General features: G+C 36.9%; 1 protein-coding gene across 1 annotated transcript; it reads right to left on the reverse strand.

Moving 5' to 3' along the window:
- Positions 1 to 694: 694 nt before the first annotated feature.
- Positions 695 to 13,988, reverse strand: LOC134841187 (uncharacterized). The gene is made up of 5 exons (XM_063857013.1): positions 13,370 to 13,988; positions 5,928 to 6,098; positions 5,284 to 5,719; positions 3,586 to 3,660; positions 695 to 3,347 (listed from the first exon to the last, which is right to left on the reverse strand). Exons 1-5 carry the CDS (start codon positions 13,802 to 13,804, stop codon positions 751 to 753), a joined length of 3,714 nt encoding a protein of 1,237 aa, XP_063713083.1. The 5' UTR covers positions 13,805 to 13,988; the 3' UTR covers positions 695 to 750.
- Between the last annotated feature and the right edge of the window lie 55 nt (positions 13,989 to 14,043).

Below are 14,043 nucleotides of genomic sequence, written 5' to 3' on the forward strand. Positions count from 1 at the left end.
AATCGATTCGCGAAAAGTTTAAAAATTTAGTCAGCAAGGTTTTAAAGCTATGAAATTTTGAATTATTTCAAGCTATTGCATAAACTGAAACGGTTTGCGGAAAGTATAAGTTTTTCTAAGCAAGCTATTTAAGCAATGAAACATTTAAATATTTCAAGTTGTTCTATAAAGCGAATGAATTCGCAAAAGTTTCTTTTTTAGCATGGAGGTTGCTGTTTTTAGTGGATTCCTTTCAGACTGAAATGAACCTGTAACCACAGAATTTTGGACAAAAATTTGGCAGGTACTGCCTAGCCTTGAAGTTGGATCGATCACCTTGAGTTCATCTTCCTCTGATGGTTGCTCTGACTAATTTTTCAATGTTGTGCTCGATAGAAAAGTTTAAACATTGCGTACATAGCGCATGAAGACACTCATTTAATAAAAAAGATCTTCTGTCGATAAAATAATGGTCTATTCAGACTCAATATTTAACAGTTTGCCACGAACGGAGTGAACCACACAGAACAAATGAATTTCCTTATCTCTCTCTCATCTATCCAAGAAACCGGCTGAAAAAAAGGAAAAAAATGGAAATTAATATTATTTTTGTTTCAATAACTAGTTGCAATGACTACTGTGGCTTAAGCATTCTATGCTAATTATTGCACACCAATTCGCAACTAAACCTAAGTGGTGAGTCGATGAAAAACGATCAACGGATATGAAATTCATTTCAAAATAATTTTGTGATAAAGTTCAAATTCAAGTTTACGCTGGTGGAGGGGGAGGTGGCGGCGGAGTTTCTTGACCCCTGGCTTCATTTGCAATCGGCGCTTCCTGTTGGTTCTCTCTCGAATTTTCTGCTGTAGCTCCTGCGTTCTCTGATTGTTCAGTCGGCTGTTGATTAGCCGTGGCGTCATCAAACGCATCTACCGCTTGAATCCGATTGGTCGGAATCCTTGGTTTATTTTTCTTGCCATATTTGGCCACTGCTCGTTCATATGCCTTGTCGACTTCCTCCAAATCTCCAAACAGTTTCAAATCGCCATATGCATTAACAATACCATAATTCGATATCGCGAGCTGTCGATTTTTGGCCATTCTTGCATCCTTCTGTTCTTTGTAATCCTCAGGGTAGCCTCGTTTTGGAACCTTCAAAACGGGGTTTCCATCTTCGTCGACAATTTGCTGTCCACTTTGGTCAAACTGAGGTTCGGGTTCCAAATCTGACGCTTTTTCGAAGTAAGCTTTGTCGACTGCATCGTCGATGATATCGAAAACTATCGCTTTAGTAGCAGTCAAAGCGCCGATGTATTCCTCGCCATCAAGAAGCCAGTTTGACTTGCGGATTCTTTGGTCGGGATCGTATTGTAACACACGTTCTGGCTGCATCATTTCCAGTGTTCTATATGCCAACCACATATCTTTTCTGGTTTGTTTCGTATTCAGATCACGCAGTGACAGAATATCGATCATGCTTTGATCTGGACTGTAAGAAATGATTTGAATTCTGTCTGTTTTTGGAGGCGATGCTACTATTATTCCGGCTGAAGGTTGAAGAGTGATCACCGACCGAGGCAATCCAGTAAAACTTAAAAGATTCAAACCGTTGAACTCGTCGCTTGTAGCTGTCATAATTTTGGTCCCAGTTGTTAGCGAATAACCACTGAGAGAACCCATTACATTCACTATTATGTAAGCTGTAGAAGTTGTGTCAAAAGGTCGACTTGTCTCAAACGAAACGACATTATTGGTCAAAATTATGTCATAATCACGTTCAGTTATCGGGATGTCTAGCCTAAGGTCCAAACTTTCTTTTCGCTCCAGGTCGAAAGCGAAAAATGAAATATGTGGTCCAACTTGTTCTATTCTGTTAAACAGCGTCATGTATATTATGATATCACCATCTGGAGTTGTTTCTGCTTCCAAAAGTCTAGTTGCTTTAACATTCTTCGGCCTTAGGAGTTCCTTCTCGACCCTGTGCAGCTCTTTGTCTAATTTAGCTCTGGTTATCGTGTAGAATGTTGAGCCAGATTTCGATATCAAATCTGCTGGGTACTGTTTAGTCAGTAGATCTGGATCATCGTTATCTTGCCATACTAGCTCTTTATCTTCAATTGATTTCATGAAAAGCTCCGTTTCAACGGTGTCCATTCGCTTTTCTAACTCATCAGAAGCGAGTGGGATCTGCCGACCCCTAGAATCCGTGTTGTATCTCGAGAAAATTACTTTAGGAGGGTTGTCCTGGCTGTTTACAGGAACATAAACAACTTTCTGCATGATAAGTTTGTTCTTTTTGTATGGCTCACAGAAATCTTGGGTAAAGTAGTCTTTTGTGTATCGCCACCAGTTAAGGTACCCTAAATCATCCAGTGTTACCATTTCACCAACACCACTTATGAAAGCAATCAAAATAATTTGAGAGTTATGAGCTTTGAAGAGCTCGCTTTGAATTCCTTTCGCAATGAAATTCGTTCCGTGATCAGCTGCAACTTGAGGGTAAATTATTTTCATCTTTTTCTGGTCTAAATCTTCATCCTGGCCTAAAAACTCATTTTCGAAATCCAATTTCTGCATGTCTCCCTTTTCGAAACTGACCATTACGGAGAAACTAGAGCATGCTAAAGTACTTGAAGGATGAAATTTACACATTCCTAAAGACTGATTCACTACCTCGCCGTTCTGTTCAGCGATTGGTCCACGAGCAAACTGAAAATCAGACGTGCTTTGGTTCAGCATGATCACTTCGTAAAGTGAGAAAGGTTTGAACTCATCTGTCTTCGTGAACTTAATTCCTAAATCTGACAGTTCACGTTCGTTCACTTCGAGAGAAATAAGTATATTGTAAACCGTAATGGCTCTATCTCGTTGACAGATTATTTGCGAATCATCACCAGACCATGCGATACTCTCAATCGGGTAGTCCCCTCTTGAAGGACTCCGGGCAACATACAGTAGTCTAGGTTCGGGTTGGAACAAGTCGTACACCAGAATATCCCCATGACCTGTTCCGACAGCTAGAAGTCGGTGCTTTGAACTTAATTTAGCAGTCTGGCATCCTTTCATTTCTGCAGTTAGAAGAATTCTAGAGATCTCAACGTCAATACCTTCCCAATAACGCGCTTCCTTTTTCCAGAAATTGTTGTAAATAGGTGACTCATAATTCTTTTCGCGGAGATCGAAAGGTTTAATTTGGTGAACATCTATCGGCTCGACATCTTCTCGTATTTCAACGACTGGCTTTCCCGAGATGTGGGTCATAGGGAGAGAGTGTTTCCAGATTTGCTCGGAGGTTTCGGCTTTGGTTTTCTTTTCGCTTCTCTCTCGCAGCAGTTTCTCGAATATCTTGTTGATGCGGAGATAATCTGAACATAATTTCAGTTTGAAAAACGACCAAATAGCACTTAAAATAGCCCATGACAATCAGTACATACATGTCAAAATCAGCAAACCATTGAAAATTGACCTTTTTACGCAAACATGATTTGTAAAACCAAAGAAACTGCGATTATTGACATTTGAAGAAGAAAATAATTAAGGCTAGGAGACTTCGAGATTCGGAACTTTTGATTGTTTAACTGAACGGTAGGAAACTGTGCATACCTGGATCATCCGGAAGTCTCTCCTCTTGCTCGGCAGATGCAGAAACTTCGGCAGCTTTGATGACCAAATTGTTAGCTAGAACAAATTTTAGAACAGCTCAATACAAATCAAGATCGGAAAGTATATCTTCGCTAAATATTAAGTTTTCTAATATTATAATATCGAACAGGTCTAAAGCAATAAGCTCCCCTTTAAAACTGAACAAGACATCTCGCATATCAGGAATTGCTACGACCAATTACCTTACCTCATTTCAATTTGGAACTATTTGATTGCGAGATAATTCACCGAGCATAAAAATATACGCGTTATTTTTTCTGCATCGTAGATAAAATCTTCAAAGCGCGCATGAAATATTCCAGACCACGGCTAAATTGGTATTTCACGAACACCCAGCGCCTAAAAAATGATCGCAGGTTAAATATCTGTTTTTCTTTTGAATTCAGGGAGTCAATTTTTTTGTGTACAAAAATTTTTTGGTAAAAACTTTCGATCTCCCAAATTGGCCTGAATAAAGAAACAACCCCCAAACATAGATATTCATTACTTTCCTCGAAAGTCAAAACAACAATCCAAATAAGCCGGAAACTCTAACAAGACTGCTCGTATCAGGGCGAATCCCTGAATGTTCCGACTGCCTTTTTAGCAGGTTTATGGAGCAGTAGTAACATAAAAAATTAAATGTAATAAAATGAAAATATATATATATAAATCTTGCTTTTTTTTATGAAATCATCCCCCCACACACCATATTAAGTACAAAAGAATAGATTTCGCTCATTGTAACAAACAATTATGGCAAATAAATTTCTTTCAACTAATTTGGAATGATTTCTAAGACGGATTAAATCTCCGCTTACGCGTTAATAGCGCGAATTATATCGCGCGTTAACCGTCTCAAATTGGCCAAAATGGCAATCTTTAAACCCCCATAACTTTAAAGAAAATGATCACAGGTGAAATATCTTTTTAAATTTAAGCTCAGGACAACAATACCTTTTGAATGATATTTAAAAAATTCCGTCAAAAATGGCTAGTTAAAAAGTCGAAGTTTGTCTGAAGAAAAAAAAAACCCACCCCGAGCACAAATCTTCTGTTACTTTCGTATCGAAAGTCGGAACAACAATAACAGCAATATGTCCCGTTGCTGGTCTTTCCTATGTATATATTGTTATCTTTAATGTTTGAAATGAGTTGTATTTTTTCTGATGAATTCTTTCTTTATTTCTTTCAAACGCCAAAACTTGCAAAATTCACTCAACACTTATACCCACTATATAGCTTTTTGATATTTAATGTAAAATTGTCGGAAATATCCGTGATCTTGAGCTCATTAATCAGTGTGTTTTAGATTATTTCAATTTTAAATTCCAAATTTGAGCGAATAAAGCAAACGAGCAGGTTCATAATGGGAGTATAAGCTGTCATTTAAGCTTCGAAAACTTTGTTTGATTCCAGAAATTTTTAGAGCCTTCTTGAGAAGAATTAAGAAATTAAAAATCAACAAAAAAATTGAACAGTTGTTATAAAATTTTACGATTTTTCTTTTTGTTTTTCTGTCCAATATTCTTATGCTCAGATCCTCTCATCACACTCCGGATAAAAACGACTCAATTTGAAGAAAAAAAGCTGTTTTTTTTCAAGTTTTTTTTTCTATTATCGTGGTCGGAACTTTCTGTGCTACTTTTTATAACATACATTTGGCAGTGGACATTTTGCTGATTTCGAAGAACTCGTCAATTGCATCGACTGTCAGCTCAGCCGTGACCTCTAGTACCAGTTCATCTCTGATCAAAGCTCCAACTCTCTGTTTCAAAGTCGTCTTGTGGAACTTGTTCAGCTCCCTTGACACTTCCATTGCTTCTTCCTCGTAATGCTTCCGGTGTTTGGCCGGAAGTTGCTGTCTCAGAAATGAGTCCATCGACTTTTCCACTAGTTCGTTCACAATACTTCTACAAATAATAGCAGCGTCCCTTTGGTAAGGCTCAAAGGAGTCCAAGCCACGCCCTTGTTCGCCCATCTTCACAAACTTGAGGTCTTCCATGTCCAAGTCTAGTTTGAGTTCGGTGACTGTTTTCTCCATTTTAGGAATTAGAGTCTTCACTTTTTCAACAAGAGACTCCATCGTCTCCACCTGTAAATTGAACTGAGTTAGTAACACCTATCAGTTAGAAAACATTTGATGTTAAGTTAAGTTATTACTGTCGTTCAATTCTTAAGTTAAGCGCAGCTGTATTACTTAACAAGCTTGAACAACATGCGTCATGCGTCCAAAAAACACCCATTTTTGCATGAAAACTAGATTTACTGAATTTTTATTATAAAAGTTCAAAAAAATCTACCTCTGCTTCTTCTGGATACGCGTAATAAGGGGATCTAGAGGGTTCGCTGGGCGTTTCCGGGGGATATTCTGGCCGAGGATATTTGTAGACATCATGGTCTCCTGGAATTGAGTTGATTGAGGGCGAGTATCTCCCGCCAACCAGTCGCCTTTTGTCCTCGTAAATACGATTCTAAATTCATGAAGTTTTGATCTATAATTGCCCAAAGTATCATTCTTTTTATATTTAAGTATTATGATTTTTTTCGAAGTTTTTTCGAAGATAAACTTATTAAATAGATTCCTCTTCCCTCGTTCAAACTGTGTGTTTTCAGAAAAGTTGTAGCTAGGAACAAGAACACCTTATTCGAAACGAAAAAGTCCCGTCCGTTCCTAGCCGTGGATGGGTGAAAACCAATGAGATTTCACATATTCAAGAAATCGTCGTCGCAACACTTGTTGATCGGAGACTCACAATTGAAAAATCTAACTTTCCCAAATTTCAATATCCTCAGCCTTCCTGGTGCAGGTATCGCGGATGTTCTAAACTTCTTGCCCCGCAAGAACGAATACGATATTATAGCTCTATTCATTGGTGCGAACGATCTGTTTACGAAAGACAAAAAAGACTCAACGAGAACACCCGAAGACGTTGCTGAAGAATTATCCCAACTTGGCCTACGGTTGACAGAACGTTGCAATAAAGTTTTCATTATCGCTCTACCACCCAGACTCGGAAGACCAGCCCGAACGGAACGTGTAAACGATATTCTTCGCAAAAAGAAAGAACTCTGGCGATATCGCGGTATATCGAAAGGAATAACCACCAAAACTGTTCTATCTTCCGACGAAGTGCATTTAACAACAGCATCGCTTGCGAGTCTCCAAACGATTTTGAAAAAGAAAATCATCTACAAGAAGTTCTGTGTAAAAACTGATAGCGAGGGCTACTCGAATATATACCACTGCGGCAACAACACTTGTCGGTGTCATCATTTTCACAGAGACTGAATTTTCTATTGATACCCTTTAGGTATCGCCAGATTTGATGTCTTTGTGAATTCACATCTATAAAAAAAACCGTTTTCTCCCGCTGGTCATCAAGAACCCTTAAGGTCCCAAACAACTGTTTTCATAACCCTAACACTGATACTTCAGTCCTCAATCGGCGCCCTTTAGGTACCACCCTGAGGACTCGAGTACACTACCTAAACCTTCATCCCCCAAACACAGTTTCCACAGAGATAAGAGGACGTAAACATAAATAAAACTGAGAATGTCAAAGGACAAAAAACCTTGCAAAACATGCAAGAAACCCATAAACGAAAATGACCCAATATACAATTGCATCACCTGTAATTGCTCTATGCACCTTGAAGTTGTCTGCACTGGCCTCTCGACCGTTGCACTCAATGGAATACTGGAACTTGGTAACAACGCACTACTGATATGCAATACCTGTTTGTCCAACGGAAAAAGAGATCAAGTAATCAGAAGCACAGCATCACATGACAAAAGTGAAAACATCAAAAAAATTGAAGAAGAAATTTCAAAACTAAGTAAAGTAGTAGCCGAAGTCTCGACAAAAATGGAAAATATTAAAGATCCCATCCAAAGCCTGCCAATAGCAGAACAGGGTAAAACCTGGTCACAAGTAGCGGCGCAAAACATAATCAAACCCCTGAGCAAAGGATTGAGAATAAGAGGGGTCCCCGAGATCAAGGAAAGAGATGGAAGAAAAAGACTTGACCATGACTATGATGAGGTAAATAAAATCATGAAATTCTTAAACCTCGAATGCAATATCACTGATCTCAAGCGTGTGGGAAAGTTCAGCGAAGAACGAGCAAACCACAGAACTATACTGGTACGAGTAACCTGTCCAAGAGAAATAGACTTGATACTATCATCAACACCGGCCCTCAAAAATTATGACAAAAATGTCTTCATAAGTAAGGAACTCTCAGTCGAAGAAATGAAACTGGAAAACGCCATCCTGAGAGAACGTAGAAATCTCATCAGCAGTGGTAAAAACCCCAAAAATCTTCGAATCAGAAACCTAGAACTGCATGAAAAAGTAGACACCTGGACAAAAGTTACAATTAAACCGGAGGCAAACAGCACAATTCAGACTAGAAATGACAACTGACTAGAATCGCTGAATGTTATGTCATTCAATACACGAAGTATACTGGATATAAATAGACGTATGAAACTTAGCAATATAATACTATCGAACGATTATGACATCATTTGCTTAAGCGAAACTTGGTTAACTGAAAATATCCCTGACAACGCGCTTTTTCTGCCTGCACACATAATAACTAGATGTGATAGACCTACCAACTCAACAAAATCGAAACACGGGGGCGTGCTTATTGCTGTTACGCAATCCCTAGCTTTCACAAAACTTGAAATACACACTACGGACTGCGTTGGACTCCTCCTTAACACTCCGACACCTCTCATCCTATGCTGTATCTACAGTGCCCCGAACGAAAGCAAATATAAGCTATCCACAGATGACTTCGACAAACTATTGAATATGCTAACTGAATACTCAAATGAATTTCAATGCCCAAATATTTTATTGGTTGGTGACATCAACTTCGCTAATACGCATTGGCAAACCTTGCAATCAACCCAAAAACACGAACAATTAGTACTGCAGACTTTTACTGATATGAACTTTCAACAGTTTATCGAACCCCCTCATGACCAATTAGATATTGTCCTTTGCAACAACCCCGACATTATTTTAAACACCACGATAGACAACCATATGAAAAAACACTTCTCACACCAAGAAAGAGAATTATCAGACCACAACCCTTTTCTAATCACGATATCATCTCTTAGACACAATGACGAAAAAGCCACTCCCATACAACACGGATCCGACTTTCTGGACTTTGGTGTCTTCTCATTAAACAACGTCGATTGGATTACTTTAAACAAATACATTTTGGAACACCCATTTCAACCGTACTGCTACTCTAACATTGACCACTTAATCAACTCATGGTACCTCTGGCTATATATAGCACTAGAAAAACACATGAAAAAACAGACCAAACACCGTATGAACCTAGCACCTTGGATCACACCTGAAACCTCCAATATTATCAAAAGACTCAACACAGCATCAAAAAAAGTAGCCTTTAAAAATACTCATACTAATAACCGCAATCTTGAAAGACTTAAAAACCTTGTAGATCATTTATCCGAATTAGATCAGAAAAATTTCGAAGAATCAACTTTCAAGGGCAGAAATTTCTCAAAGCTCCAAAAATACTTTAAAAGCATACGAAAAAACTCAAGTACTCCAAAAACAATGTACTGGAATGAAAAAACCGAATCAACAGAGCACGGTAAAGCTAATCTTCTAAACAATTACTTCGTAAGCGTTTTTAACATTAAACAGAATGAAAACATTTTACCAATAGCTGAATTACCTGGCTCAATCAAATGCTTCAATTTCTCTGAAAATGAGATATACGACATCCTTAAAACATTAAACCTCCAAAAAGCAAGAGGACCAGATAGACTCGGTAACACAGTCCTAACCAATTTAGCAGATAGCATAACTTCATCTCTAAAATTGATTTATAACACCATCATCAACAAAGCAACATTTCCAACGATCTGGAAACTTAGCCAAATCATCCCAACTTTTAAAAATGGAAACAAGCAATCGGTCACAAACTACAGGCCCATCAGCCTGCTAACTGCAGTATCCAAAGTCTTAGAGAAACTGATCTTCCTTAAAATCTCACCAAAGATCTTCTCGCAAATCCATGACAGCCAATTTGGCTTCTGTCCTAAACGATCGACAACTCTGCAAATGCTCCAATTCCTCGACAAAATCTATGATGACTTTGATAACCCTAATATCAAGTCTCTACAGGCAATATACTTAGACTTCGAAAAGGCTTTCGACAAAGTTCCTCACGACTTGTGCATATATAAACTCAATAAATTTGGCATATCAGGAAACGCACTTAAACTATTAGCAAACTACTTAACCAACAGAAAACAGCAAGTACGAATAGGTGCGGCAGTATCCAGCCATCTTGAAGTTAGTAGCGGCGTACCTCAAGGCTCACTGTTAGGGCCAGTATTCTTCATTACATTCATCAACGATTTACCGTCATCACTCACCAACTCGTGCTATGGTTACGCAGACGATTATAAAATTGTTGCAACGAACCCTTCCCTGCTCCAACATGACCTAATCACGATCAACTTATGGTGCAAAGATAATTCCATGAGTCTTAATTTGAAAAAATGTCACAATATAATATTCAAAGACCCCCAACTTGACCTAAACATGTATCTCGGTGACCATATACTTGAAAAAACCTGTTCAGAAAAAGACCTTGGTATACAAATAACCAACAACCTAAACTGGTCAGCACACGCAAAAGTAAGAGCCCAAAAAGCAATAGGCTGCTTATTTTTAATTAAAAGAAATATTTCAAAATCAGCGAGCTTAAAAATGAAACTGAACTCCTACTGTGGATATGTAACCCCAATTGTGTCATATGGCTCACCCATATGGAAAGCAAATAAGTGTGAATTAAAAATTATTGAAGATGTCCAAAGAAAAGCTACACGTTGGATACTGTCATGTAACAACATCAACTATAAAGACAGACTGATTAGATTAAACCTGCTTCCACTGTCTCTCTACCACGAAATGCACGACATTCTCTTGCTTCATAAAATAATAAACGACCAATACAACTTCCATTGGAGACAATTTGTTCAGTTCAAAGAATCTACAGCCCCAACAAGAAGATCAACGAAAAATGACTTAGCGCATAAAAATTATCATTACGAAAAATCGAAAAGCAATTTCTGGCACAGAACACCTATACTAGCAAACAAAATTTTACAGACTCAGGAAGAAGAAGACCTGTTTGCGATGAAATACGAAAGACTCAAATCAAGCCTCAAAAACGTTTTCTGGATTTATTTCATCAGTAAATATGAGGAAAGTGTCCCATGCACATGGAGAATAAACTGCTGCAATAGCTGTGTAAACTCAAAGAAACTATAAAACTCAGTTTAAAACTCCCAACGCGGGGCATTTTAGCCCCATGGCTTTATGTCTAAATCCTTGTTTATTATTATTATTATTATTATTATGGGCAACAAAAATTGAGCAAGCTATCTATAAAGAAAGAAAGAAATAACCAAAAAAAAAATTATTTCGCCATGTACTATAACTTCAATAAAATATAAAGAACAATCAAACATTTTAGCGCTAGAGACGATACGTAGAAGGTATATGTAACTCCTACTAACAGGCCACCCTTAAAAATATAAGGAACCAATATATCAAACATTAATATACTTGATTAAAACAAAATTTCATCACCAAATCTATTTCATCACCAAATCTATTTCATCAACAAATCTATTTCCTGGGCAAACTCAATTTTACAAGCAAGTCATAACTACTGGCACTGCCATGTTATGTATAACTTTTTTTTGAAAATTAGGCAAAAACAGACAACACAAAAAATGCATAAAAGAGAAAAACAAAAAAACATGGTGAAACAAAAAAAAATAGGTGGTGATTTTGAGTATAGTGCATGTAATAAATTTCAAAATTATAATGCATAACATAGTCATTTCATTTTTAATCAGTTTTACTACTTCTAAGATATTTTTTGTAAAAACATTACTCTGCCGAATGAAATTGTATTCAAACATTCAAATTTTACACTTCCTTCGACAGAAAATTTGGCTTTTGAAATAAATTATAAATAATGTACGAAGTATAGCAAAAAGCAATCCAGCTATTGGAATTTGACCTACCACCTATTGTACTATATCACCAAAAACATTTATCGAACACTTTTAAACCAGCATTTTCTTATAAAAATTCCGACAACCAGATACTCAGTGTGACGTTCGTGAATAGGACCGACGCGCGTTCGCATTAAATGAAATTCAGCTGATAACTTGATAATAAATCATCGTATATGAAAACTTTGTAAGTAAAACCGAATCATCAAAAATCTAAAAATTGCGATAACTCGGAAGCCAATAAACATTAGAAAGTCATATTTTTAGCGTGACTAGACAACCTTATATAAGCTTGGGAGCAGTCACTAATGCTTAAAAAACCCATAAATTGAAAAAAAATTCGAAACAATCAGAAGTTAGTGAAATTCCATAACTGAACTAAGAACTGCCACGCCATAATTTCATATCTTGTTAGCTAAACTCCAATCATTTGAAAAATGGTGAAGAATTTTGTATTCGGGTGTTTTAGTTTTTTTTCTTTGTTATGTTTTCCACTTAAATAAGCTACCACAAATAATCATCGTAAAGAATTGAGTGATATATCATTTTAAAACTTTGTACTCGTAATTCAAACGGTTTTTATAAGAATTCAAAAAACTTTGCCAGTGTCGAGAAAAACCGATTAAAAAGTTTTTGATTTTTAGTCAAGTTTCGAGTGGGCGAGCAGGCTTACAATAGCTTATTTTATTAGCTTAAAAGCTTGCACTTGCTTAATTCAAGCGGTAAAAACTTAGTTTTACCCGACTAAAGTTAATTTGTTGGATTAATGTAGTGCCTTTTTGAAAACAAAAACGTCAAAAATTCAAAAAAAAACTGTCAGCAATTTGATTGAAATTTCTGAAATTTTTTTTGTTTTTCTAGTTACTTTTGTACAAAAAAGGTTTTCTAATTTGCTTATTTAAATATGATTGTCGGATATACCAACGCTCTAGTTTTTCGTTCAGATCCTTTTATCGCACTACACAGAAAAATCGACAGACTGAAAAAAATGTAATTTTAAGACAATGGTCAGAACATTCTGTGCTACTTGCACAGCAACCGGCTATCCTTGTTGATAGTTGCTTACTTCAGTAACGATCACTAACTTTGTGAGCAACCATCAAAAACGGTTGCCAGCATAATAAACAAAAAATTTATTTAGTGAAATGGCGTTTTGAACAGAAAGAGTTTAAAGCCATCAGCTTTGTAACAAAGTTCACACTTTTTCTCGTAAGCTATAGCGTTTCAGATGGCCAAATTTTCATTAAGAGCTCTAACATTCTGTAACACACTAGGTAACGTTCAACGCGGTTATGAGTAAAATTTGAGTTGATATCATGAAAAAATTCTAAATGAAACAGATAAGAAAACTGTAAAAGTTGCAATATCTCAAAAACCAGACGGTATGAAAAGGTCATATTTTGAAAGACAGACAAAATATTATAATTGATCTTTTTCAAAAATTTGAAATGACTTTTGGGAGTTCATGGAAAGTCGTTAAAACAAAAAGGATATAATTCAAACTTAAGCAACCGTCGCAAAACCCAAAAGTCTAATAAAAAGGAAAAACTATGGAGCAGAAAAACTTATAATGCAATGGATAATAATTATGCATAAATCCGTGTATTTTTTCAACATTTAGAAAACTTGTAACTGAATACTACTCACCTGTTCAGCGAGGATACTTCTCCGATGATTGTTCAATATACTAATCGCTTCTTGGTACTGTCCAGTCTTAGACTTGTGTTCCAATCTCCTCTGTTCCATCAAATCAGCCATCAAACTACTTTTCTCCTTGTAGTGTCCTGTATGGCCCGTTGGAGGGTTGTAGAAATCAACAGCCCTGTCTAATGCTGTGGGTCCATACGTATTATGTAAGTTCACAGCTAAATTTGTCCCATTCATTCGTTGCTTTACCTCCATCGTTTTGGAAATTTCCTTTTCCTTCATTCGATTGCGTAATTCGTTTGCGTTTGCCGAGCGAGCACGAAGCTCTTCGAGTAAAAACTCTCGCTCCTTCTTGAGGGCGGCGATTCGTTCACGCTGCACATCAACATCCGAGGGGGAAATACCACGGGTTAAAGATTTCGCAGAAGCTTCCATTAGAAAGTTAACAATTTAATTTAATACAACGAAAGTTTAATTTACGCACGTAGAATGGCAAGACCACCTTTCATGCGGTACGTGGTCAGAAAATTCGTGTATTAATTTGTTTGGCAGTCATAATGCTTAAAATATTTTATACTATAAGAAAACGTGCGTTTACTTCACTAGTAAGCTTCAAAAATGATTATAACTTATAAAAAATGGCAACAGCGAGAAGTGTTTACAAATCTTATAAG

The sequence above is a fragment of the Symsagittifera roscoffensis genome, chromosome 3 (genome assembly GCF_963678635.1).
Source record: "Symsagittifera roscoffensis chromosome 3, txSymRosc1.1, whole genome shotgun sequence".
Taxonomy (NCBI): domain Eukaryota; kingdom Metazoa; phylum Xenacoelomorpha; order Acoela; family Convolutidae; genus Symsagittifera; species Symsagittifera roscoffensis.